Source organism: Anser brachyrhynchus (genome assembly GCF_964034855.1).
Source record: "Anser brachyrhynchus genome assembly, chromosome: 5".
Classification (NCBI taxonomy): Eukaryota; Metazoa; Chordata; class Aves; order Anseriformes; family Anatidae; genus Anser; species Anser brachyrhynchus.
Window position 1 is genome coordinate 65,341,135 of NC_137699.1, and position 27,476 is coordinate 65,368,610.

At 53.4% G+C, this 27,476-nt stretch overlaps 2 protein-coding genes across 3 annotated transcripts in view; one reads left to right on the plus strand and one right to left on the minus strand.

Annotated features, from left to right (window-relative positions):
* Nucleotides 1-6,312, minus strand: part of TOGARAM1 (TOG array regulator of axonemal microtubules 1) — a 43,400-nt gene extending 37,088 nt beyond the window's left edge. For both annotated transcript variants that reach the window (XM_080594123.1, XM_080594124.1), the window contains exon 1: nucleotides 4,987-6,312. In XM_080594123.1, coding sequence (XP_080450249.1) covers nucleotides 4,987-6,297 — 1,311 coding nt within the window. In that variant the 5' untranslated portion in view covers nucleotides 6,298-6,312. The remainder of the gene's footprint in view (nucleotides 1-4,986) is intronic.
* A 355-nt stretch (nucleotides 6,313-6,667) lies between these two features.
* On the plus strand, nucleotides 6,668-20,018 carry KLHL28 (kelch like family member 28). The gene is made up of 6 exons (XM_080594133.1): nucleotides 6,668-6,785; nucleotides 8,580-8,628; nucleotides 8,921-9,819; nucleotides 11,517-11,960; nucleotides 15,209-15,417; nucleotides 16,049-20,018. Exons 3-6 carry the CDS (start codon nucleotides 8,921-8,923, stop codon nucleotides 16,210-16,212), a joined length of 1,716 nt encoding a protein of 571 aa, XP_080450259.1. The 5' UTR covers nucleotides 6,668-6,785; nucleotides 8,580-8,628; the 3' UTR covers nucleotides 16,213-20,018.
* Nucleotides 20,019-27,476: the final 7,458 nt, after the last annotated feature.

The following is a 27,476-nucleotide window of genomic DNA, read 5'->3' on the forward strand; positions in this document are numbered from 1 at the left end:
AGTCGCAGCGAGGCGGCCGCACCACCCTGGGTGACCACCCAGCCTCTTCCCTCGGGCCTTTGGTGGCACTCTGTGGCTCCCAAAGGGACAGCCGGAGGGGCTGCCTTCCCCAGGAAGGCCCTGCGGCATTCAGCTATCACATTTTGCTGTGCTGTTCCGTCACAGGCCGGGAGAAGGCTCACCTCCTGGCGCAGAACCAGGGCATTCCCTGAGGCTGAGGTGCCGGCAGCTGAAGCGTCTGCGGCTCCCGAGCTGCTCGCTAGCGGGCCTGTAAGGCTGCACACAACTGCAGTCTCGTGCAAACTCAGCAAACTGAGAGGAGCCCTGCTCTTGCACCTCTGGCACTGAACTAATCCCACTAGCTCGTGGTACCTGCGGCTGGCGATCCCGACAGGCGGCCGCGTGTTCCTGCGCTCACACCTCGGCTCAGCACGGTGCAGACACGTGCAGGAGAGCTGCAAGCCCTACGGGGTTGTGTGGGCAGCAGACCGCAGTCAGGTTGTCTGTGTGAATCCTGCCAGCATCGCTGACACCCCCAAGTTCGCAGTGGGTATGAAACAAACACACTTCCAGAGCACTTCCGAGGTTACAGGGAAGCGTTTCATCCACAAACCCATTTAACATCACCCACAGAAGCCGCATTCAGACACAGCCTCAGAGGCAACGTGCTTTATCTACCTTACAGTTCCAGTACACATTAACCTACACATTTAACTCCCTATCTTATCTGATCAGCAAAGTCTAGACGCGGCCTTGGACAATCGCTGCGTCACCTGACTTTAAAAATACAAGTAGAAAAACAGCTTTAAAGATTAAGCTAATTTCATGCATTCTTTCAGCCACAGAATGACTCTAAAAGTTAATTTTTAAACAAATTCATCTCAAAGGAATGTCTGAATTAATAATTAATTTTTTTTTTTACATTTACTTGAACAAGTCAAGTACGCACGTTTTATGCATGACATACCCTACTAAAAGCAGGCAGTAATGAAGAGACACGGGGCTGCCTTTCTATCTCTTTGCTTGTTAAATGCCCTGGGGTAAAGAACTTTATTTATACAGCTTTTGCAATCTCTTTCCGTTAACAAGAAAAACCTTCAAGTACAGGAAACACTGTCCAAGTTCGCTAGTCCCAGTGTGTCTTAAGTGAAAACACAGCTCACCTATTTGTAACGGAGAGAGACATGCCATGGGATAAACGTCATTTTGTGGCACGGGCGTAAATAAACAAGCACCGTCAAGAAGCCAGCAAATATTGTAGGAAAATACCAGAAAGCCAGATCGGATGACAATCCCCTGCCCTGGAGAGTTTCACAATCTGTTCAGACAGATTAACAGCAGGGTAAGATTGGTAAATGATCGGGATGTGAAGACAGGGAAACAAAGCTGTCAGCCTGCAGCGATCAGAGAAGTATCGCAGTACTCAAACCACTGCGCTGCTTAAGCTTCCGTCGCAGTAAATGGAGATTTAGCCATTGGGACTCAATAAAGTTTTGAAAACAGTTCATGTCGTCTTAAGTTAAGTCCTTGGCCACAAAGACAGCCCTCCAGATTCTACTCATTGCACCTTCTCCATTGACAATGGGGCTGCTTAAGCAATTACGGTGTAGGTAACTACAATGGATCCCCACTCTGTTTTTCCCCCTTACGCAGGACGAAGACCAGCATCTGGTTAACCTTCGAACAAAAAGCCTCCCTCACAGAACTCGTCTGCAAACAAGGCCGTTCGCTGTCTCCGCGCAGAGGGCGAAGATGCGGCAGCTACGTCAAATCATGCCTGTCCCTTTCAGAGGCGCACCGTTACAGCCAGACCTTCTCTGCACAGGTGTCAGGGTACGAGGGAATCCTAGAACTTGACAATCTGCGCGCCACCAGTACTTCTGAGGGGCAGGCAGGTGCCGCCAGCACCACTCAAACAACTGCTACTGGAGAGAGCTGCATGACGGTTAAGGCAGCCTCCTCAGGCTGAGCTGGCACAGGACAGTACAGAGAAGCAAAGCTACTCCTTGAGCCACGTTCTGCTCACATTTGTCTTAGAGTGTCTTGGAAGAGCTTTGCAGGCGGGCAGCCGTTAATCCACTGAAAATTTTTTAACATCACAGCTCCCACAAGCCCGTTGAAGGGTAATTGTAAAACCAGAAGCCTGCCGGTTGTACACTCTTCTACCTGTCTGCTGGCAAAGAAGCAGTTTGCATTTTCACAGGGACTGAACCAAGTTTTTCAGTTTTTCCGCTGAATGCAGAACGTTAGCTGCGGCACTGCATTGATTTCCGGAACTCCAGGAACAACACCCTGACGTTTTTGACTCCAGGTGAACCGCTGCCTCGAAAGCAAGCTGGTAAGGCTGCGATTCGGCAGCATGTTCCTTTACGTCCAAGTCAAAAGTGGCAACTTCCCAATGCTATCAAACACGACATCAACCATTATTCTTGTCAGTACTTACCTGCATGCAAGCACAAAGCTATGTGGAGAGGAGTTACACTTCAATGTAAAAGGAATTCAGGTTAACTGGAGGGTTCTGGTTATTCAGGCGTCTTTCAAGTAAGTGCCAAAGCAGCACTAACATGTTTCCTTTGGCAGAGGGCAACAGATGAAGTCTTCAAATTCTGACACCTCACAGTTATCGATCTGCTTTCTACCAACTTAAATATGTAAGAAAACAACATAAAATGGAAGTGAGAAGCAAACAGAGCAAGTCAGAAAGCAGAGGGAAGAGACAAGAACAAACAGCATCCGTAAGAGGCACAGGATGTCTTAGAAAAAGTCATTAGATGCAAAAACCCCACCTCATTAAAAAGGAATAAATACGGTACAGGACAAACAACATTTCCTCCCTGCAGAAGTACTTGTGTTTCCTCCTACTACACGGCAGCAGCGAAAGCAAAGTGAGAGTGGTTAATCTCATGGCTTAAGACCCCGACACGCAGCAGAGGAACACAGGCTCAGGACAGTAACCTGCACTGACGTTCACGAGCAGTTCCTTGGTTAGAGTTTAAAAACCAAAGAAAGGCTGAAACCGATTCAGGTCTAATTCTGCAAAACGAGCTGGCACCACGTTAAGTTCTACATCTATTCGTAGGGATGGACAAGGTGAAATATTCGGCGTTGCACACAAGGATGTAAGAATAAAGATGACCCCAAAAGGAAGGTGTAAATTTTACGTTGAAGTATTTGCATGACGTTCCACAACCGAACAAACAGTTCTCCAAGGAGGAAAGAAAAGAAACTCTCGGCACAAAAAGATCTGCAGTCACACAGACAAATCTGGGGGTGAAGAAGAGAGGAGCCCAGTGGCTGCCAAACTCGGGAAGCTGATCTGAAGACCTTTGTTTTTTTCCTGTCCGGCTGTGCACACCGGAGGTGACTCCTCTCACCCGAGAGCTTCCCGCCGTGCGGGTGACTTGCCCCTTGAAGCTACGCTATGAACAAAGCCAACCCCCCACGTGCGCCCTTCGCACTCCGGGTCCCTGGCAGCTGGACTGGTTTCCATCCCGGCAGTACGGGATGGGGCGTACATCCACGAAAACCCCACTACGGCTACAAAAATTCACTGGGTCTAAGAAGTTTTCTTGTAGCAGCGTCGAGGATGTTACCCCGCAAACAGACCACCTCACCGGCCCTGGCCTGAAGCCTCGAACACGTGGCTACTTCCCCGCTCAAACTCAAGCCCACACCATTCCTGACGTCCTTCACGTACGCAGCAAAACACAAAACAAAAATTAATCGCTTTCCCTCCCTCCCTTCCTCCCTCCAGGGGTGGAAACTTTGGGCACTCCTCCCAGTTTACACAGATAAATACAACCGCACGTGCAAAAAGATTTAAAAAGGTCAGACCCGTTCCCCAGGAGCCAGCGTGGGCTCGAGAGCGCTGAGCTGGGCAGCGAGCCTCCCGCCCCTGCGAGCTGCTGCCGGGAGAGGTGCTGCCTGCGCCGGCTTGCTTTTGGTCCCGCTGCACCCAACGACACACATACACTCCTTCCAGGTTTTTACGGTACAATGATGTTAGCTCACATCCCTTCATTAAGGGACTTCATTAAAGCTCGCCCTTCACGCAGGAACAACGTTTATCACTGCTCATGATCTCATTCATGACAGGAACAAGTTACTAAGCAACTAAGAATTAAATTCTGAATACGTAAACATGGCAGCGAGGACATCTACTCATGCCAACTTCCAATTTCCAAAAAGAGCCTCTTGTTCAGTGATAGAGTTCAAGTAATTCTAGAGCAACTCCTCTGCTGGAGGCCCAGTAATGCTGAATTAAACCTGTGCAGCTAAAGAAAACAGCACACGCCCCAGCTCTTACGCGTGGGGATACGGAAACCAGATGTCACAGAGCAGAACCGCTGCCCAAGTAAAAGGGACTTGAACGGTTTCTCAGAGGTTCCTTCCAGGTGCGGATGCCAACAGGGTCAGCAAGCGTTAAAACCAAAACCTGGGTCAGTCAGAATTACTGTTTCGGTCTCACCTACGTTTTTCCTGGTCGATTCAGCCGGAGGAGCAGGAGCTGCAGGCACAAGTGGCAGACCGCGAGCTGTATTACAGGCACGCTGCCAAACGGCACCAGCTTCGGTCGCAGTCCGGCTCTGCGTCCCGGAACGCCACCGGGCGCTCCCATGCACAAGTACGCAGAGCTCTGAAATGGTCTCCCCAGCCTTACTCCCTGTGGTTCTGCTGGCTTTTGTCAGAAACAGGTCATAAGAAGTGCCTTGCCAGAAGTGCCTTGCTGAGTCCGGTTAATTTCAAAACCAAGTATTTCTGTAAGTGGCAAGCTGTCTGGTTCCTCCTAGCACTAAGTCTGACATACAAAGTTCTCAGAATTGATTTTCCCGATAAGCGTATTTAGCTCTAGAGATCCTTGAGCATAAATTAGCAGAGTCAGGCCTAGCTCAGAAATACCTGCCATTTAGTAAACCTTTGAAAACTGTCAAATGCTCCCCTGGACACCCCTCAGAATGAAGATGCCCGGGGGCAGGCAGTACGTACCTGCTCCACGCCCTTCGTGGAGGTCATCATGCCTCCTGAGCCGCCCTCCTTGTCTGCAGCGCGCTCGCTTTCCCAAGGCAGTTTGTTTTTCCCTTTACCCGCGCTCAGGACTCTTCTCGGACTCACTCCCTGGTCAGCGGGCGAGCCGGAGGTTTGCGGGGCGTCCCTCGCGTGGTACCCGCAGTAACTGTGTGCACTCTGCGTCCTGCCGCCCGCCAACAGCCAGTCCGTGTCCGCTCCCTGCGGCAAGCCGGAGGCCCTGCTGTGGCCGGCCGAAGGCAGGGGCACGGCGTACTCCACGAAGCCTTCCTCCGCCAGCCTCGGCAGGGCCTTTCTGGCCAGCCGCGCCTGCACGGCGTGCATCACCCCGTCCCCATCGGCCTCCAGTTCCACCGCGTCGACGGCCCGGAAGAGAAGGGCGGTGTTGCCGGGGCCCATGGCCGCCGCCAGCGCCGCGAAGGCTTCCAGGGCGGCGTGCCGGACCCTGCGCTTGCCGTCCACCAGCGCCGGAGCCAGGCCGAAGGCCAGCTCGGCCAAGTCCAGGTCCTCGCCGGGGTAGGTGAGCAGGGCCGCGATGCAGACGTTCACCACCTCCTCGCGCACCCTGGAGTTCCGGTGCCGCAGGTGCTCCCGCCGCAGCAGCAGCCCCAGCACGGGCCGGGGCCCGGCGGCCTCCATGAGGCGCAGGAGGAGGCGGCGGTGCTCCCGCCGGATCGGCAGCTTGGCGTCGCCCAGCACCTTGGCGGCCGCCGCGACGAGGGGCGCCAGGAAGGCGGGCAGGCGGGCGGCCAGGCGCAGGGCCAGCAGGCGGACGGCCTGCAGCGCCCCCAGCACCACCCTGAAGTTGGGGTCGTCCAGCAGCGCGCACAGCAGGCCCAGCAGCCCCAGCAGGCTGCCGGCGGGCGCCGAGGCCAGCGCCCCCTGCTCGGCGGCCCCCAGCAGCCGCTTCAGCTCCTCCACGGCCCGCGCGCGGCCGCGGTAGTCCCGCTGCTCCAGCAGCCGCCCGTGCAGCTCCGCCGGCAGCAGCCCGAAGCGCAGCGGGGCCGCCCCGGGGGGCGCCGCCTCCTCAGGGGGCCGCGGCTGCAGCGGCCGGGACGGGACGGGGCCGGCATCGGGGCCGGGATCGGGCTCGGGGCCGGGATCCGCCGCCGAGGGGCCGGGGCTGGGATCGGAGCCGGGCTCCGGGCCGGGCTCGGGGCCGGCTGCGGGCCGTGCGGCGCCGCGGCGCCTCCCCGGCGGGGCCTCCCCGCGCGCCCCCTCCCGCGGGCGCCGGGCGCCGTCCCCCGCCGGGCCGCGCGGCGGCTGCTGCATGGCGCGGGCGGGCGGCGGCGGCGGCGCCCATGGGCGGCCCGGCTCGGGGCGCGCACCCGGCAACGCCCCGCCCACACGCCGCCGTCGCCAGGGCCCCGCAGCAACGCGCGTGCGTGGAGCCGCCCACTGAGCCCCGGGGGGGGAGCAACACACACGCACACACACACACACACACACACGCACAGGGACCGCTTCTTCTCCCTCACGGCCGCAGGACCTCACCGCGAACGAACGGAGACGTCGCGGCGGGGAGGGCAGCGGGGAGCGGCGGGACCGGGACCGGGGCCCGTCTGTGCTCCCCCCCCCCCCGGCCTGCCACAGGTGGTGCCGCCCGGCCGCGGGGGACTGTGGGAGCGCGGCGCCCCTCCGCCCCCCCCCCCCCCCCCCCTCCCTCCGCCCGCGGCTGGCGGCGCGCGGAAGTGACGGAGCGGGGCCGAGGGCAGGCGCGGCAGGGCGCGACAGGCCGCGGGCACCCGCAGCGCCCGCAGGTGACGGGGGGAGGGACGGGACGGGGCTGTCGCGATGTCGCTGTCGCGGTGCTGCCCCCGCGGCCCAGAGGCTGAGGCGGCGGGGCCGGGCCGGGCCGGGGCAGCCCCGCAGCCGCACCGGGGGGGGCCGGGGGCGGCCTCTGCCGGCGGGGGGCTGGGCCGGGAGCGGGGGGAGCGGCGCCGGGGGAGGCTCCGGCGGGAGGCGAGGGGCCGTGTCCGCGTGACGGGCGGCCGGGCGCTGGGACGGGTTGCCCGGGGCGGTGGGGGAGGCCCCGACCCCGTCCCCGGGGGTGCGCAAGGAGGGGGCCGGGCGCGGTGCCTGGGGACGGGGTCCGGTGGGGGACGGGGACGGGGGGTTGGGGCCTGGAGGGCGCCTCCAAGCCCAGCGGTGCTGTGGTCCTGTGAGATGCGGGGCGTAGGCGAGCGGTGCCCTGCAGCAGGCACGTCAGCTGCGACGGCAGGCACCGCTACCGAGTCTGCACGGGCAGTTTTGTGCCCCTGAAACGATTTACGCGTTTATTTACACCAGTTCTTACAGGCTTTGCGGCTGATCTCCGAACATTCATTTTTTTTCCACGCGTTCTTACCTTGCCTTGTGGTATTTCTGCCTGCGTGTATAGGGAAGTTACGAACCGAGCGTGAGCACAAAAAATATCCTCCAGCCGCTGAACAGCTTTTAGCATAACTTGTGGTGCAGGAGTGCTGTTACATGGCAAACACTGGTATGGGCATCGCTGCCCTTCACAAATATTCCCCAAAGGCTCCCTCTTAGATGTAAGTTTATTTCCTCGAGTACAGGGCTGTAGTCGCAGAAGGATGAGCTCACTTTCCTCTTAATGGGGAAAGTTTTTCCATCTCTAGCTCCAAGTCTTCACTTCTTTGTCAGTGCTGTTATGTTCTGTATTTAAATGTTGGCAGCCAATTCTGTTCGTTCAGACGAAGCACTCTGTAAGTGGGCTCCTTGCAAATGAGGTGCCAGTTAAGGAGCTGTAAACATGATGAACTTCTTAATAATAAAATAAAAGAAGCGAGATTTTGACGTTTGTGCGGTCATTTAGCAATCAGGAATTAACCCAGCTGCTCAGCTCGGAAGCGGGGTGGTGGCAGGGCTCCCCGCAGAGCAGCAGCTCTGCCCCCCGAGGTCCCGGCACGCTCACGCCCTCCCAGCGCTGCGGCGGGGTGCTGAGTGGGGGGCGCTGAGTGGGGGGCGCAGCGCTTCTGCAGCTGGGGGAGGTGGCAGCACCGCTGGAGCTGTACCCGTGCTGGAATCGCAGCGGGTACCGCGGCGCTGGCAGGTGTCGGAGGCAAACTCAGACTTTGTGGGAGAAGTGCTGGGCTTCGTGGGGCTGAGGGTGGCAGTGCGTTTCCCTCTCCCTGCCCTTACCAACACTGCCTGGGTGGCTGCGATGCCACGCGGCCCGCAGGGGAGGTGGCGGTACCAGGGCACCCACCCTGCCCTCTGGGGGCACCGCTGCCGGCCCCTGGCTCAGCCCCTGGGCAGCTCTCGCCTCAGCAGAAGCCACCCACGGGAGGAGGCAAGGGTCCCCCTTCTCCAGAGCGCAGTAACCTCTCCCCCCCCTCCTGCAGCCCAGGCGCTCAGAGCAAGGCACCGCTGGGTGCTGGGTGGGAAGGGGCGGTGGGGAAGTGCTCAGAGGGAGGCAGGGCCTGGCTGCGCCACAGCAGCGCTGCGCGGGGCTCGAGGAGGAGCGGCAGCTGGGTTCAGAAGTTGGGAAACTTTGCCTCAGATAAGCCCGTTCTTTATTTGTCTCTGCTTTTCTTCCGGTCTCCGTACAGTTCCCTGGAATAGCCGATGTAGAACCCTCGCGTGCACCCTGTGCTCCAGGTAATACACGTTGTGTTCCGGGTGGAGAAAGAAGTTTGTGTATTTTTTAGTAAGAGCTTAATATAGCATCCACTATGAATAAACCTGTGATTGTCTTGGATTTAAAGCTTATGAAAAAGCGTAGAGCATAAGGACTCGAGAAGTAAATTGGAAAGCAATATACTAATTTAGATAAAGCATAAATGGAAAAATATTTCTTAAATGTTATGTGCAGCATGTCTAAGTAACGTGAGTAATGAAAGTGCTGAAAGCAAAACCCTGAGTAATGCTTTAAAAATCCTGTTTCTCACAGATGGACCAGTCGTCTCCAACCTACATGCTTGCCAACTTAACCCACTTGCATTCTGAGCAGCTTCTGCAAGGCTTGAACCTCCTTCGCCAGCATCACGAGCTGTGTGACATTATCCTTCGAGTTGGCGATGTCAAGATTCATGCCCACAAAGTGGTGCTCGCCAGCATCAGCCCCTATTTCAAGGCCATGTTCACGGGGAACCTTTCCGAGAAGGAGAATTCAGAGGTAGAGTTCCAGTGCATCGACGAGGCAGCCCTGCAGGCCATCGTGGAGTACGCCTACACGGGGACTGTGTTCATCTCGCAGGACACCGTGGAGTCACTTCTTCCAGCCGCAAACCTTCTCCAAATCAAGCTGGTGGTGAAGGAGTGCTGCGCCTTTCTCGAGAGCCAGCTTGACCCCGGCAACTGCATCGGGATTTCCCGGTTTGCGGAGACCTATGGGTGCCACGACCTCTACCTGGCCGCTAACAAGTACATTTGTCAGAACTTCGAAGAGGTTTGTCAGACCGAAGAATTTTTTGAGCTTTCGCATTCTGAGTTGGACGAAATCGTTTCCAATGACTGCCTGAACGTGGTGACGGAAGAAACGGTTTTTTATGCACTGGAGGCCTGGATCAAGTACGACGTGCAGGAGCGGCAGAAGTACCTGGCGCAGCTGCTGCACTGCGTCCGCCTGCCACTGCTGAGCGTCAAGTTCCTCACGCGGCTGTACGAAGCGAACCATCTCATCCGCGATGACCACACCTGCAAGCACCTGCTGAACGAGGCCCTCAAGTATCACTTCATGCCTGAGCACAGGCTTTCCCACCAGACCATGCTGATGACGCGGCCCCGCTGTGCCCCTAAGGTTCTTTGTGCTGTGGGAGGAAAAGCCGGGCTGTTTGCCTGCCTGGAGAGGTAAGGAGTGGTAAAGCCGTTGCGGCGACTGAGTGTCGTGGTGCTCACGCACGTTTATCGTCTCCCTGGTCAGGATTAAGACGCGTTGGAGAGCTGTAGCTCGCAGGGCTGCGGTCACTGCTTTCCTTACAAGAACTCAAGTAGTTGTTTTTTGAACAAGGGCAAGCGATGAATTTAACACGCTTCTTGATTTTGTGAGTAGTCTGCAGAGGTACGGGTTCGGTTGGTGCCTAAAAAACAGACAGTTAGAAAATCTTCTCTCTTTCATTCTGGTGGTTGAGAATTTCATAATGGGTATGGCTGTTTTCAGTTTGTACGCTACTTCTAACTCAGGAGCCCTTGGAATTAAAACAGACTTAATCAGAAAAAAGCTAAGAAGTAATTCTTAATGTTTCTGTTGGAGTGAATAAAGTCAGCCCTCTGCTATTCCTCAGCCGTTTCTTGCACAGGTTCTTAAACGACGGTGTCAGTATTACATGCTGATGTGGATTGGAATACTTTGTTGGTCTGGTTTTAGCAAAAGTGCTCCTCACGATTGTTAGCTTCATGTTAATGCATACAAAAATTTGTCTTCCTTTATTTATGTGTTACTTGTATTAATCTCTCCAACTGATGCTTCAGTTCATACTTCCGTTGGCAGTTGTTCTAGAAGTACAAAAAAAGGCCACAGATTGGCTAAAAATAGTTCCTAATAATTTAGGTCCCTGAGCTTCCCACAGCTAAAAGTGGGAGTGGGAAACTGTAATTCCGCTACTCTGATTTTGATTTTCATTTGTACTTGCAAGAAGGCTGGGTTTTTTTGCTCACTGTCGGCCACTGCTTCATGATAACGGTGCTAAATATATTCTGAGTAATTCTGTTCTTTTTTAACGGGGCCGCTGCTTTCGAGAGCTAGCCTGGTTGCATTCGGTCCCTGCTGCTGGGTTCTTAGTCAGTGGCTTTCACCTCTCCAGCAGCTTCATTTTCCTGTATGATGTTAGTGATTTCAGCAGATGGACTAGGTTCTGTCTGTGACAGATCCTATCTATCACTAGATTCTGTCAGTGATAGCCCAGAGCCACCATATTGTAAAACTGAGTATAATCATCAGAAAGTGGAAATACACGGTATTTTGGAAACAAGTATTTCTGCACATGTAAGAAGCGTATTTACAAATCTGCAAACTTCCTAAACGGGTTTGTGATCAGACGTGGTTATCCCTCTCTTGTTCTCCTTTTCTGTCTCCCATCTCTGTGGCTGCTCAGAGCTGTTGGGTGTTTCTTGTTTCCAGTTTACCCCCTAGAACCCTTTGGTTTGTATGTTTAGCTTGCCCTCCCCACAGCCTGTCTCCAAAAGCTGCTGAGGCATCAGCGCTCTGTTGTCTTCCCTCACGTTGTCCGTGATGCTGTCGTACCTTCTCCTCAGTCCGCTTGTTCTGTACTTTCAAATTCACCTTTTCAGGTCTTGGACTCGGTGCCATGGCTACCCACCACGTTGCTGCGCAGCACTTCACTCAGTGAGGCCCTTAGTTTTTGCTCTCTAGACCAGTGAACAGCGTTCGATTCAGCTTACATTCAGGCTGATGGAAGAAACAGCAAACGTTGGATGAGAAATACGGAGCACACGCTTAGGACTACCTTCCTCGTTGCTTATTTACACGTAACAGAGCTTCAGAAAGTTGGGTTTGCTCATGCAATCTTTCTTCTTTTCCATTTCAGTGTTGAAATGTATTTTCCCCAGAACGACTCCTGGATAGGCCTGGCACCTCTTAGCATTCCCCGCTACGAGTTTGGAATATGCGTCCTAGACCAGAAAATCTATGTGGTAGGAGGGATCGCAACCCACGTGTGTCAAGGCATCAGCTATCGGAAGCACGAGAACTCAGTGGAGTGCTGGGACCCCGACACGAACACTTGGACGTCTCTCGAAAGGATGTTTGAGAGCCGCAGCACTCTGGGGGTGGTGGTCCTGGCGGGAGAGCTCTATGCCCTCGGTGGCTACGACGGGCAGTCCTACCTGCGGACTGTAGAGAAATACATTCCCAAGGTGAAGGAGTGGCAGCTCGTGGCCCCCATGAACAAGACGCGGAGTTGTTTTGCTGCGGCCGTCCTGGACGGAATGATCTACGCCATTGGGGGCTATGGGCCTGCCCACATGAACAGGTACGTGCCTCTCACATGCGTAGCCTGATGCCGTAAGCTGTTGAGCAGCAGCACGCGCTCTTTAAGCGTGTGTTAAGTTAAAATCAAACAGCAGCCAGCTAAAACTGTTCTGAGAGAAATCAGCGTGAGCCCACGGTGGGCCTCAGTAAGCCACTGTCTGTAGCGCCAGCCCGGTAACTCGGCTGGGAGATCTCTGCTGAGGTGTATCCGTGTGTCCCCGCTCAGCGCCGTACTTACTCAGGAATCCCTAAGGAGGGCAAACGACGAGGCGGGAGGCGTGGGTGCGTGCTGCCGAGCAGGCAGTGCAAGCTCCTGACCCTGTCCATGCCCCAGCTGGTCACCGCAGCAGAGCCGGGGGTGTGCTGTGCTCAGGCCCCCGGGTGCTGTGCTTGTACCTGCGTCCCCTCAGGAGCACCTCTCGGGGCCTGCTGTGTGACAGCTCCGTGCTGGTGCTGCGCCCGCGCCTCCGCCCGCAGCGTAGCAGGACGCGGGTTGCCCGTCACATCGAAAGCGCTGTGCAGAAACGAATGGGGTTTTCTGCATGCTTGATGTCCCCTGTATTTGCAGGGACGTTTCCTGATACCGGCGTGTTCTTTACTCAGTCTGTTCCACGTTTCTTCGTACGGGTAGGCCGGGGCATTTAGTTATGCAAAGAAGTGACTTGTGCTCTTCGTTACAAACGGGAACAGATCAGCCATGTGTTCCTTCGGGAAGCAAACGGACACGCTACAGGCCGAAAGAGCTGAAGAAAGTGAAAATGAAAATCTTGCTTATAAGGTTGGGTGCACCGATTATTCAACAGCGTGCTATAACAACATTGCACTAATCATTAATTGTACTCATTCTTCATATTTTATACCCTTTGTGTAAAACAGTTTGGGAATCAAAGAATTGCTTCCAAAACAGGAAAGTGTAACCAAGTAGTTTTCACTTGGAAAATGAAAAGTGTTCTAAATTACTGAAATGCACAATACCAACAGGCTAAATTGTTTGGTACAATTGTGGCAAGATCTGAAGAAGCTCAGTATGCCTTGGTTCTGGTGTTATGTATCACTGACTGGCTGGGGCTGGAGGCAGCTCCGGGTGCCTCTGGCCCAGCCCCAGCAGGGCCCCCCAAGCAGGGTGCCCAGCCCCACGGCCAGGCGGCTGCTGGAGATGTCCCCAAGGAGCCCCCAGCCCCTCTGGGCAGCCTGTGCCAGGGCTCCGGTGCCTGTATACAGCTCATATTTCAAATTATGGACTGTAGCAGCAGTTTAAATACTCAATAGACAAGGAAACTGGTGGTTTTACCCTGCTGGGCAGCTAAACTCCACCACAAGTGCTCTCTCAGTTCCCCCACACACACCCTTCTCAGAAGAGAGGGAGAAGAAAGTATGCTGGAAAGAAAAAGGCTCGTGGGTTGAGATACGGTTAAGTCAACTAAAGGGGAAAGAAGGAAGAGCAGGCGGGGGGAACAAGCAAAGGCTGTGCAGAAGCAGAGAAAGGAAAAAATGATTACTCTCTTCTTTCCATCGATGAGCGATGTTCAGCCGCATCCTGGGAAGCAGGATAAGTGCAGTGGTTGTTTGGGAGGACAGACGTCCTCACGAGAGCCCCCCTTGCCCAGCTCTCACTGCAGAGCATCACGCCGTAGGGTCCGTTTCATCCCTTGGGGCTGTTCGGGTCCCCTGCCCAGCTCAGCCCTGGGGGCTCGCAGAGCCGGGACACCGGGGGCACGTCCGTGCTGCTCCAGCTCCGCCTGCACAGCGCAGCACGGCGGGGGGGCTGCTGCGGGGAGGGCGAGCCCCATCCCAGCCACAGCCAGCACAGAAACCGTCTCAAAAACGTTTTCTGTTGACTTGGGATTTCTTCACGTGGAAGTTGGCCCGGAACAAGCGGCACCCGTAGGTGCGTGCCCTCCTGGTGCTGCACAGAGCTATCGACGTCGCTAGCAAGGTTAAACAAAGCAGAACCAGCAGCAGCGGAGAGCCCGTGTACCAGGAGCTCCCGCGGGACCTCTGGGTGTGATGCTCGGGGGAAGGTAACTGAGCCCTTGCTCAGGACAGGGGTTCCCCAGGGATGAATGCTCTGTGCGTTCAGGCCTTTGAAGGGCAACCTCAGCGGCCTCCTTTCGGGAAACGCAGAGCTTAGCGGCGGGGTAACGGGAAATGTCTTGGTCGGGCTGGTGCCTTCAGAGGGGAAGGCTCCTCCCAGCGTTAAGGTTCTGCAGTAGCCTTACTCTGTGCTGCATCTTCTCTCCCTCAGTCAAAAAGGAATTGCCAAGAGCTCCTGCAGAGTTACTAAATTAATGGATATTTCATTAATCGCCTTTTTAAATTTAATTTACTGTTTATTCAATAATTTTGTTTTTATTGACTATTCAGTGGTGCAAGTAATGTGGCGTGCTGCACAGTCACAAGGCTCACACAAGCCCTAGCATTAAAAGAAAGGTGATTGCTGTGTAATTAAGCACCTTTTCTCCTTCTCTTTAGCGCTTCTGACTTTGTTCTCCTCTTTTCCACCCCCATTGTCCTACTGAAGCTGTGCCATGGACAGGGGACAGCTGTGGACAAGGAGCGGCTCAGTGACCGACCGTCTGTATAGCTGCAGCGATTATTAAAATTATGCTGATAGCTTCCATTTTATCCTGAAGGCCCCTTCTGTCCACAGTGTTTGATCAGCAGCCTCTTTACTGCTTTTGCTGAGGGATTTGCTCTCCACGTTTTTTTCCTGTTATTTTCCAGGCGTGCCTCAGGGAAGCGTTTGGTGTGTGGTGATAGCCGACCGTACGCTTCAGACCTGCGTTCTGTTCGGTTTTCCATGAGTTTCTTTCTCATACACAGCAGCAGTCCTCTTTTGGAAGAGCTTTCTGTTCCGAGCCCAGTGTTGAAAAATCTTTCTTTATTTCGATTCGTAACCTGAAGATGCCTGGTAGGGGCCTGAGAACATGGGAGGGGTGGATGGATGATGTCAGGATGTTGAAGTGATTTTTGGCAACACCTTCTGGGGAGCCTCCAGCTGCACGAGCTCCGTGTTGTGGAGGGACTCTCGAGGTGTTACCGCTGGGTTCAGTGTTTTATCTGCCAGCCTTGGGCAGTACGAAGCGACAGAGCTGCAGGTTTTTCCATCAGCTCAAGCACTTTTGCTGTGTGTTACGTTGTTCTGGTCTGCCATCGCACTGGGTGAATCTGACAGATGTAGATTTCTCGTGCGGTAAAACTCTTGCGTCACTGAAATGCAAGCCTCACAGGCTGTTTTTGTATTTGCAGCATGGAGCGCTACGATCCAAGTAAAAACTCCTGGGAAACGGTAGCTTCGATGGCTGATAAGCGAATAAACTTTGGCGTTGGCGTCATGCTGGGCTTCATTTTCGTAGTGGGAGGGCACAACGGAGTGTCTCACCTCTCGAGCATTGAGAGATACGACCCGCACCAGAACCAGTGGACGGTGTGTCAGCCCATGAAGGAGCCCAGAACAGGTAGGGGCGCGCAGCGCTCGGCACTTATCGCCGTGCCCGTGCGGGGTAAGCTGCTGCTTGGCCTGGTAGAAGCTGCAGCAAGTTAGGGTTGCAGGGACGTGTCTGCAGAGCGTTGTTCATCGTCAGGTTGGGCCAAAGGTCACGCCATCAGTTCTGTGAAAGAAGAAGTATTTAATAATGAAGCATAATGTGAGAATAAAGTCCAGTCTCCTTTTGTTAACGCTGAGCTGTACCAAAAACATCGTGAAATGGTATTTCTGCTCTGTCCTCTTTTTCCATTAATTTTGACTGAATTTCAGCAGTCCTGTGGTTACTGTTTTATTGTGTCTGCTTCGATGTTGAGACTCAGTAGTGTATCTTCTCTGCTGCCTGCCTGAGAAGGGGTACTGCTTTGCCTTTAGGAAAGGGCGCAAGACGAGCGGGAAGGGAGGTTAACATCTGAGCACAGAGGGGCGCTTCGTCTGCACCCACTTTCTTTAGAGACTGCCCAAAGAAGGAGAGGCTGGGAGAACTTGGCCATTGTGCCTTGAGAAGAGGTGGCGGGGGGGGGGGGGGGGGGGGGGGTTCAATTAGGAACAAAAATACCGTTCACTCGTGCACCTGATGGTCACCTTCCTCTTTTTTTCCATAGGAGTTGGCGCAGCTGTAATCGACAACTACCTTTATGTAGTGGGAGGCCATTCAGGGTCATCCTACCTGAACACCGTGCAGAAGTACGATCCCATCTCGGACACCTGGCTGGACTCCGCGGGCATGATGTATTGTCGGTGCAATTTCGGTTTGACTGCACTTTGATGGGAAGCGGGGCTTCACACGGACCTGATGCAAAGGTGGAACTTGATCTGCTTGAAAATAAACCCTGCTGCTGGAGACCGTACGCTGCGTTTTCAGGCGTTGGAAAATGGGTGGAATGTGGTGAAGTTGCGGTTGGAACAAGGAATGATTTGTTTTACTCCGGTTTTTGGCCTCTGTTACTTTAGTGGCACGGGCAGAAGGAACTGAAAGCTTATAGCCGGCTGGGTTTGGATAGCATCTTGTTGATGGCAGTGAATTTTAGAGAGTGTACTGTACACGCCTAGGATATGGTTAGAAAACTTACTGTATATCTAACCCTTTCACTTTCTAGAGCTTTTCTCTCTTCCTCCTGCCTACTAAGAAACATGAAGTTTACTGTGCTTGGCGTGAGAGATGTGTGAGTGTGGTGTGTGACTGGATGTTTGCTGATAGCTGTCTGGTTGTGTCTTCATATTAAGAAAATGCCAGTGCTTCATAATTTTTTTATGAACAGTAACTAAAGGGCTGCCTTGTTTCTGTATCTCAAGGTTTGTAAATAATAAATGCCATAGTATGTTGCCTGTACACTCTCCTTTGTTACCCGTTTACTGATAGGAGGGCTGGGATGATAAATTAGTAACTACTTAAATTTAGAAGGCAAATTTATATTGCCTTTTCCCAGAATTTTGGGATCTGATAAAGACATCTTACGTTTTCAAACTTTCCCTTTTTTTGTGGATAAACGAGTCCTAGAGTCAGTAACTTAATCTTGCTGATCTGCTGTGTGTTTTCAGTTGTTATGCAAAGAAAAATTGCAGCAGAAATGCATCGGAAAATGTCACAGCAGCATTCATAGCATGATGTAAAATAACTGCTCGGAAACGAATCTGTCCCATCCTTCTCCAAAGTGCACCTGCACCCGTGTCCATGCTCCGTGTAACTTCCTTTTCTAACAGAATGTATGATTGCTTTCTCAGCGTGTTCAGATATAAAAATGGTGCTAAATGTAGGACTCAACGATAAGGCTGTTACTCACGTTAGTGCAGTATGCATAAAGCATGATTGTTTCGATTCTCCTCGCGTTTTTGTTTATTTGCTTGATGCATTTGTGCCTATGAAATCTGTCAAGAATAACACAATGTACTGAATGAGCTCTACATTTGTTATTTTTTTTCAGAAGATCTCTGTTTATTGTTCCTGTTCTGACAAATACACAGCTCTGGAAGGAACAGTGAGATCCCCCCTCGGGTTCGTCAGCCTTGCCTTTACCACAAGTTGCAGTGAAGTGGCACAGGGCACGGTTACTTACCCTGAGCGTGTCCTGCGTGACGGGGCTTCGAAGGTTGGTTCCTGAGACTACCCAGAACCTCAGGAAGTAATAACTTTGTGCTAGCCCTAAACTTTGTGAAAATGTGGGCGGATAAATAGGAAGTGATGCTGTGGGTTATAACCATTATTTAAAGTAAAGGACTGAGTAAATATTAATTTTAGCTAATTCAGCATGTTTTAGTTTGTCTTCTGATTTTAACTAGGAATCATAATTACCTTGAGTTTTCGTTTTGATGTCTTTGTGTGTATTGCCAGACCTGGTACTTAAGAATTTTTTTTGCCTTGAGTAACTTTTTTGCTCTTGTTTTAACATGTTAAATTAATGTTTGTTTCCCCTTGTTTTCCAAGCCCATATAGTATTATTTTTGAAGGTGCAATAATATTTGAAATAGTTGCTTTAAAAGCCATTTCTTTATAAGTATGCTAAGTGGACGTTTTCTGAGTATACCTAATTTATTTTTAAGTTCCTGCAAAGCTAATTGTAGCCAGTCAAACAGCAGTGTTCTTTGTTCTTCCATAAGCTGACATGCAGACTTTAAGCAGCCGAGGAGACGAGGCTGTTTTCACCATAAGGCGTTACTCACGGATAACAGGTGTTTGCACAAATTAGAAAATCCTGCGCGTGTTCATCAAGTTTGGTAGAGTTAAGCAGGACTTCAAAAGCAAATAAAATTGACAGCTTCAAAGTTTTCAGTGCAGTTTACCTGACCCACTAAGGATTCTAGCTGTATAGCAATAATAGCGTGATTTAGTTATTCCAGTGAATCTTGTCATAGGACACAAGGAGCTACACTGTACGATGCGTGTCGGGGGGGGTGAGGAGGGAGGGGAGTGGTTGGGGGTTGGTGGTTAATGGAGATGTTTCAGCCTGCGGAGATTGCCTCCTCGTTTCTGTTCAGGTAAATGCACAAGCTGAATGTTTACATGTGCGGTTTTACTCCCCGTTGACAGTGTCCCAGATGCCATTGCTTATCATATTTTCCAGTATACACCAAAAGATAAAGATAGATTAATGTTAAATGAGAATTTCCTTACTTAAAAGTCAAGCTTAAGCCTTGAAGTGGTAGGAGGCTTCCCGCGCAGCTCGGTACGTGCTGCGCCATCAGAGTCTGACCGCAGCACGATTCCGTGAACGACGATGTCTGCGCGTCTTCGGCGGTGTTGGTCAGTGAGGTTTCCAGTTAGCAGAAAGTGGTGCAAGGTGGAGAAATTGTTTTGACATCATCAGAACAAAACAAGCAGGGTGATGTTACGGGCTATTCACTGTTTGTGTGACCATCTTTCATTTCTGGAAGTCAGAACACTTCGTTACAAATGGTTTGTTACGTTTACCTGGGCAGTAGCAATATGAAGTTAGGTCATAGCGACTGACCCCGAGTTGTGCCGTGGGGTTTTGCTAAATTTTAACATGGCAGGCATAAACAATTTTTTCTTACGCAGCCTTGGGATTAAGCATGGGGAGGATACCCGATGAAATAGACTGCTGTTATTAGACGAGCTGTTTAGCTAGAAATGGATCGAATGGTGTATGAAATTAGGGAGAGCATCAGTTCAAGCCATGGCATCTTCCTTTTCTGTTCTGGGTGCTTGTTGTCCTGTTCACTGAAGTGCTTGGTTATGGGAAGATCAGACCCAACAACTTGTTTAAATCTGCATTTACAGTACAGTACTCTTATTGCAATGTCTGTCTTGCAGTTTAAAAACTAAGGACCTTCAAATAAGATGTCATACAACTATAAATTATCATCCAGTTCTATTTCTTAATCACTCAAAATGATCTGTAAAGCACTTTAAAACAGGCATGAGTTTGTATGTGTACACATAGTTCCTGAATTTCTGCTTTTTTAATTCAGATAGCCATCCGTAAGCTTCTTGACTGCTCGGCCCGGTAGTCTCCCCTCCTAGGGACGCTTTTCTTTCAGGAAGCCTACCTGGAATCTTTTGAAGGGGCAACTTTGTCCAAACACATTACAAACGGTTAACTTTTACTGGGAGATAGCATGTTCCTTTTGTGAAGTCGCCATCTGTAAGTCCCCATTCATTGTATGAAACAATGCAAAATGTCCAAGCTTGCCTTAAATTCTTGATATTTAACTGAAACGCAAAGAACTGGATGATAATTCCTATTTTTTTGCCTTATGCGCTGTGCTGTATTTTAAACCCAAGGATAACTATAATTTTTAGCAGGATTTAATAATTGTACAGAGAATACCAAATTGTACTCGGACTTACCAGAGTGCTTTGGTTGGGAGTACAAACTGATGTACGTAGTCTTGTGTACGTGGAGTGTTTTTATGTGCACACCTTTTTTAGCAGCGACGTTCTGGTTTTGTTACTGTTTACACAGGTGGTATTTGAGTTCAACGGGAAATACGTGTGACTTGCATCCTTCTTCTTTACCGGTGTTCGCAGTGTGTTCGCTACCGTGATAATGCTCTGTAACTGTTGTAACTACTTCATTGAATGTGAAACGATTTAGTAAATAAACCTGGAGAAAAGCTTGCTTTTACACTTTTGTTGGGGGGGAGGGGGTTACAAGATGCCTTGTAGCTTTTATCCTTTCTAATGTGGTGGGCTCCTTGAGCAGCGAGGACACCTGGGCGCAGAGGGGCAGCGGCGCCTGAGGGGCTGGCACCCTGCGGGCTGGGCTGGGCTGCTGGGGCCTGGCCCCTGGCTGTTAGACACTCTGGGAAGAGGATTTTAGGTTGTGCCTTGCTGTTCTCCAGCTGTCCCTGTAGCCAGAGGCATGGTGCCCCTGCTGGATCAGTAACCAGCAAAGGAGCCCACAAAGCTGCCTGTCCCTGCCTCCTTTGGCAGAAGGACATGCCCCAGAAAGCTCCTGCGCCAACCCCAGGACCCAGCATCAGAGGGACTGTGCAGGGGCGTCTGCGTGGGCTCAGAGGGGCTGCAGGTCAGTAACTTCAGCTTGCATCGGACAGCTCCTCGTGTGTGTTCTGGTGGCCACCTCACGTCAGGAGGTGGTTTACACGGAGTACCACCAAGCACCCCTCTCCGTTAGAAATGTAAGATTGGGTGACTGACGTTGAATTACATGCTTGCTGGCTTTACCTCAATACAGCGGGGGTCTCGGGGCCAGCTCGCGGCGGGGCGAAGGTGCACGGCAGCTGGTGACCCAGCAGGGGCAACGAGGGGGGACAAGGAGAACGGAAAGTCCGGCATTTCCAGGGCTTAGTTCCTCAGAAGAGGTGGAACAGGATTTAACCAGGGTGGGAACAGTGCCCCTTGGTTCTACATGGGAAAAGAAAAGATGCAGTTGTTTTTCTTTTTTTTTTCCTCACCCAGGCACACAGCAGGCTGTGTTCTAAGGCTGTGCTCATAGAAATTCAAGTCCTGTGCATTCTGAAGTAGAAAAATGATATTGCTCTGCTGAAGGACGGTGATGCTACTTGAGAGTTGGAGTTAAGTGCATGCTTGAGTGCTCTATTTAATTGGAGATGAAATTCAAATACCAATAGCTTTAAGCTGCAAATTTCGATACATATTTTAGTCCTAAAACCTCCAGGCTCCAGAGCAGTTGTTGAGCCCATTATGAACGTCGGGATGCACCAGGTATTTAATTCTGATGTGGACCTGGGTTTGCACTGCCGAGTTCCCCCACACTTGTTGAACAACAGAGTGAAGAGCCCCAGTTCTGCACCACTAACTGGTACGCTTTAAAGATCCTGGTATGTAAACTGAACCCAGCGGCCTGTGCCTATCGACTGCATTGCAGGAAGCAAGGGGACGAGGAGAGAAGGTTTGGAAGCCTTATTTAATTTCCCTCCCTGTCTCCGGAGGGCTGCACTGTGCCGGCCCTCAAGTCAGCGGGGCAGTGGCTGCCCGCGAGCGAGCGCTGTGGTGAGGCACCAGGCTGGGCTGCCTGCTGGCATCACCACGGGCAGAGCGGGGGCATCCCGTGGCCGCGGCCAGCCTGGGGACAAGAGGGGCTGGGAGTCTGCTGGGACAGACAGATGTGGGGGTCACAGGGTGCTGGAAGCCCTGACCCAGCAGCTCTGCGTGCCCTCGGCTGGAGGCAGGCACAGGGCGGTCCCGAGCGCCTGACGGCCCTGCCCCAGGGGGGCTGTGGGGCAGCAGGAGGATGTTCAGCTCCTCTGTCCCCAGCTCCGTCAGGGAAAGCAGAAAGTGAGAAGGAAATCGGACAGAGCTGGGAAATTGCCCCCCTGCCTTGGCAAGGGGCTTGTGTTGCTCAAGGGCCACGCTGGCTTCAGGGACAGGAGGGCTGCCTGGTCCCCACCGGGGGTGGGAGAACACAAAGCGCTGTGAACTTGCCTTGATTCACCTGCTGCTGGCAGCCGTGGCCGAAGCTGCTCCGGTGGTGCACGTCCCTGCACGTCTGGTTTAATTCATTGTGTTTGGAAAGACCAGAGAAAACAAGTGCGTTTCCCCCAAGGAATGGGCTTTTAAATGCTGCTTTCAGGAGAAGAAAAAAAAAAAAGGCATCTTCTTTATTTGTTTGTTTTCAATCACGAGCTGTTTGCTGCTGCTGCTGCCTGGCCACGGGGCAAGGCAGAGGTACAATTTCCATGGCTCCCACTTCTCTGTGCTTTCCAAACCCCCACCTGCTATTCATGACCCCTTTGACACAAGCGTTTTGAGAAACCCCAGACACAAGCGACCCGCAGGCAGAGTGCATGGGAAGATGTCTCTGCTGCAGGGCTGAAGGCGCCGTCCCCAGCCAAAGCTGCTTTTGGGAGTCCAGCCACGCTCCCAGGCCCATTGGCACCAGCGGTGCGCCCTTCAGCATCATTTCATCTCTGCTGGTCCAGGGCACAGAGGCTGCGAACAAGAATCTCCTAAATATGTCATCCCTGCTTTTAATTCATTCCCATGGGATGCTGTAAATCCAAGTTAATACCTGGAGATATGCAGGCGCATACACAATGTATGTGTCAAGCTCTCTCTGCTGTACTGTTTATTTTAAATCCTGAATTGTCCTAAATGAAAAAGCACTTTACTTACTTGTGCAGATTAATTTAGAGAGCTGGAGATGATAATATTTTATAAATTTAGCATGAATTTCCCAAAGGGTTTGCAGTTATTCAAATTAAACTAATTCCATTCAGGAATAGTACCCAACTAGGAAACTTTTTTTTTTTTTTCCCTTCAAAGTGCCGGCCGAGCTCAGCAAGAAAGAGGTAACATGATGAAGGAAAGGAAATGGTGGTGAAATCCCAGCGGAGGGGAGGCTCCATACATCGATGGCACCCAGCTGGTGGGGAGAAGCCTGGGTCCCGCTCCCCAGCCACGTGAGAAGGGGGCGAGGGGGCAGGATGCATCCATCTCTGGTTGTCAGACCCTGCCAGGTTTGCGCCGAAGGAAACCCCCTTATTTCAGCTCTTCCTGAAAGCCGAGCTGAGTGCACCCAGAAGCCAGGCCCCAGGTTTGCCATGAACTCTGCTGGTTCGGTTCGCTCACCCCAGCGGGCGGTGGGGAGGGCGAGGCAGGGCTGGCGCTGTGCTGCGGGGGCACGCTGCGCACGGACGTGGTTGGGATTTGCTGGATTTACATGGAGGTCACGCAGGCGCTGGAGCAAACGCCGGCCTTGATGCCTCTCCAGGGGAGGCAGCAGCGGTGTCTGTGCCCGTTCTGCGCCTTTGGGGTGCGCTTTCTGCTCACGAGGCTCCACAGGGCACCTCTGGGCGAGTGCCGGGCTGCTGGCAGTGCTGCTCTCATCAGCAGGAGCTGCGCACCTCCACGACAGCACGGGGAGGATGGAGAAAGAGGAGAAGAGAATGAGTATTTGCAAGAGGCCTTTAATTACCGTGCATCACTGCAGCATTTAAACCACTTGTCCTGCCTTTGATAAGACGAACAATGTGCCGCCGTCAGATATTAGCATTCGAGCCGGGTAGCGGGATGGCAGGGCTCCGGCAGCGGGAGCAAAGCAGCAGGCAGCGCGTCCGGGCAGCTCCAGAGCACAGCCCCGGCTGGTGGCAGGGAGAGGGGCAATTCCCAGGTGCCCGCACCGACTGCCCTGCGCTCCCAGCAAAGCTGCGCTGCCTCCATCCTGTGCGTGGGGCGAGGACGAGGAGCCGGGCTGGGAGGGATCAGACCCTGCCCCACGCCTCTCGCCTGCCCCACACCTTCCTTCTGCCCCACATTGCTGCCCCGGCTGCCCCCCAGGCTCTGGCCGCTGCTCCCCCGTCCCCTCTGCTCCCAGCCCTGTCGGGGCGACATTGAGGTCTCTCGGTTGGGCTGGATTTGTCTCCAACAAATTTGTCTCCAACGTTTCCATTCCTCTGGATTCCTTCTCTTGGCCCAGCTGGGGAGCTAATTGCTGTAACGCGATGTGAGGCCCGAAGTCGGTGCCATCGCTGCTGCCCGTCTCTGCTCCCGGGTACGACAGGGTAGGACAGGGTACACAGGGACCTCCCCGCAGTGAGAGGACGCCCATGGCAAAGTGGGAGAAAGAACAGAGCCAGTTGAAAATACATTTATCCCCGTGCCCTCCATCCCACGTCCCGCACAGGGCAGTGTGCGGGCACGGCTGGGCGCAGCGCATCCACCAGGAGCTCGGGGCCAGGCCCGCAGCTCCTGCAGGACTGAAGTGACTGAAAAGGGGGTCAGGGGGCCAAGACTCATCTTATTTTTGGTGGGGGTAGGGGTGAGCTTGGAGAAAGCCGTGCCTGGGCCGCGCTGTGCCACCTGGAGCCGAGCGGCAAGGCGGCTCCCCGGCCCCGTGGGAGGTGGGACGTGGGGGCTGCGACAGGACCTGTGGCAGAGGCAGGAGAGCCCCAAAGGGGAGCAGACCGTAGAATCATGGAAGCATTCATGTTGGAAAAGGCCTCTGAGACCATCCCGTCCAACCTTTAACCCAGCAGTGACAAGTCCTCGCTGAACCATGCCCCTCAGTTGTACACCCGGGTTTCCTGAAGGCCTGCAGGGACAGGGGCTCCCCCGCTTCCCTGGGCGGGTTGCTGGCAGAGCACGGCACGTGGGAGGAAAGCCAGGCCCTGTGCCTGGAAATGCGAACATGCCCAGAGGTTTCAGACCCAGTTTTGCTGCTTGCTGCAGTCACTTCAGCCCCGTGGGGCTTGCTCTGGATTGCTCGTGGCACTGCGTGCTCGCCAAGCTGGCGTCCCAGGTGACGGAGGGTGGATCACAGAGGACGGCTGGGGCAGCCAGAGGCAGCACTTCTGGAGGCAGAGACTGGGATTAATGGGAAGTAATTCCTGGGACGGGCTTAAATGGGCTGGTGACTTTTCATTCTTTTGAGTGTTTTGCTTTCTTAACAGTATTTTTGTAAGATTACATCTGCTTGCTGCTGTTTCCCCCACTGACAGATCCTCAGCCTCAGTAATGCGATTTCCACCGCAGGCAGGTGAAGGATCCCGAGGCCTGTGTGGCAGTCCCCAGCGCCCCGTTCCCGCAGACATACCTGCCCTCTCTGGTTGTGCTGGCCCATGCTGGGGTTTCTCCAGGCGCCTCTGGATCCTCTGTAGTCGAGCACCGAGCTGCAGGGGTTAAACCAGTCAGCGGCAGGTTTCCCACCCAAACTGCGGCCGCTGATTTCATTGCTGGGATTTTTACTGCCCGAAAGCTGTTTTCCACGGCCACACAAGCACTCTGGATGTGCAGCTGCGCAGCGAGCGGGGACAGCTGCAGATGCTCCCTTCCTGTTCCCACCATTTCCATGGGGCCTGGTGCCCCCGGCACCCCACGGAGCCACCCAGCCCCTGCCAGGGGCACGCTCACGGCTGGCACCGGGGCAGCACAAAGCTGGAGTCACCACGAATCTCTGAGGATGATGAAGTCTGGCTAGTGCTGTGCTAACGAAAAGCTGTCAGGACGCTATGGAGTCAAAAAGCCCACAGTTCCCCCGAGAGGTACCAGGGTATCTGGTTTTCTGTCTCTTTCTTCCTCCTGATGGCTTCTTTCTTCCTAGGGACATCCCCTGTTATCTGCATTCAGATTACTGCGGGATAAAAAAAGATCTCGTTGGCTTAATTGCAAGTGACAGACCTTATCACATGGTGTCATCCTGCATTTCCAAGAGGAAAAAGAGGAATAGAGTGAGAAAATGAAAAAAGAATTATATACATATTTTTGTGCTCCCCGGAGACGCTGGAGCCGGGACATGGGGTGACGTGTGGGACGTGGGGTGATGTGTGAGATGTGCGGCAGGCACCGGGCTCAGCGCCTGCCTCCGGCCCCCTGCCGAATTCAGACCGGGAGAGCCCAGGAGGGGTCTGGTGGTGCTGGGGTGGGGGAAGAGCAAACCTCCTCTCCCCTGTGCTGGTCCCCAGGGATGCCGTGGGGGTACAAGGCCAGCGTCCCCCTGCTCTGGAGCCTGCTGCCCTCCTGGACCCAGCAGCAGAGCTCAGCATGGCGCTGCAGCAGCTTTGGGACCGGGTCACTGCCCCGGGGCGTGCATGCGGTATGGGATGCAGGGGAGAGGACTTCGGGGTTCTGCAGGATTTGCTGTGGGGAACGAGGGTAGGGAAAGGGGCGGTGAGGTGGGGAGGAACAAGTGTGGGAGCGGGGCTGTGGGTGTGAGCAGCGATCCAGCCCGAGCGGCAGTGAGGAGGTGCAGAGATGGGGGTGTCCGTGCCTGTGCTTGCATCTACGTGCGCACGGATTTTGAAGGTGCTTCTGCAGAGGTAAGACAATTCAATGACTTTTCCAAAGTCACCTCAGTGAGCAAGTTTGGAATTTGAACACAACTTTCTGCTCAGAGGACAAAGGCAGCACGTGGCGGTGTCCTCCGGCAGCCCCACTGTCCCTCGGGTGCCAAGGGATATCGACTTTGAAGACGCGAGATGCCAGAAAATAGTTTTATTGATAATCCCAACTCCGTCAGCACAGTGGAACATTTCCCCCAGCAAATTGCTTCTGTGCTTACTTTTGATGTGAATCTGATGATAGAAAACATGTTATTCTGCAGAAAGAAAGGTAAAAAAATAATCTAACTTGGAGAATATGTTTTTTATTTGCTTAAAGAGATAGAGCCTCACTCAGCAGAGAACTGAACTAAGGGTGAAAACATTAGACAGAGAAGAAGGTCACACAGCAAACAGGAGCCTTCTCCCCCTCCTGCAAGAGTCCAAAAGCTCAGAAGAAAGCTGCCCATGTGGGGCGGCCCTGTGCTGCTGCCAGCCCCCTCACCCTGCAGGCTGTGACATTCGGGTCCTGCTGCCGTGGCGGTGGAAGCCCCAGCAGCAGCCCCTGGCTGCACGAGGAGCACCCAAAGAGACCTGGGAGGCTTTGGGGTGCTTTCTGACACCCCCTGGGAGAACGCAGGGCATTACGCTAGAAAAGTGTGCTGTGCTGGAATCACGCTGGGGTTTTCCTTCTGGGTATGGAGGAGTCTGTACGTGGTGTTTCCATGTGGGAGGAAGCCCAGATTTCAGCTCTTCTGCCATTACTTCTCTGCTGTTTTCAAAGGGTGCATCAGTGCAGAAGTGGATGGGGTGGTGGTGGCACCGATGGCTCCCACAGGGAGCTGTCTGCACAGTGCCACGGGAGCGGACACCACGTCCCACTGGTGGGCGGCAGCGGGCGGCTTCCCCACAGCCCCGCAGGGCTGTTCGCTCACTGATGGGGTTGTCACGGCTTTAATGCAATTCGGACAAAAGGATTTTAAGCTCTGAAGGGATCTTACATGTATCCCTGTGACATTTGACATGCTAATCTTATGGAAATAGATTAATTACAAATGCTATTTCTGTAGGCTTAACTTGCTATCATAAGGTTATTGCTAAAGGATAAAAGCTGCTGAGATTGTGCTGAATAATAATGCAAGCCACAGGATTCCTCTGTGCGATCAAGCAGCGAATTACAGGTCACGCCGGAGGGACAGGGCAGGCTTCAGGGGGGAGCTGCAGCTGTCCCAGGCCCCAGCGCGTCAAACAATTTCTAGCAGCTGGGAAGCAGCAGCCAGCCGGTGTGCGGGGCCCGTCCTGCCCACAACACAGCAGCACGGGCAGCAGCGGGCT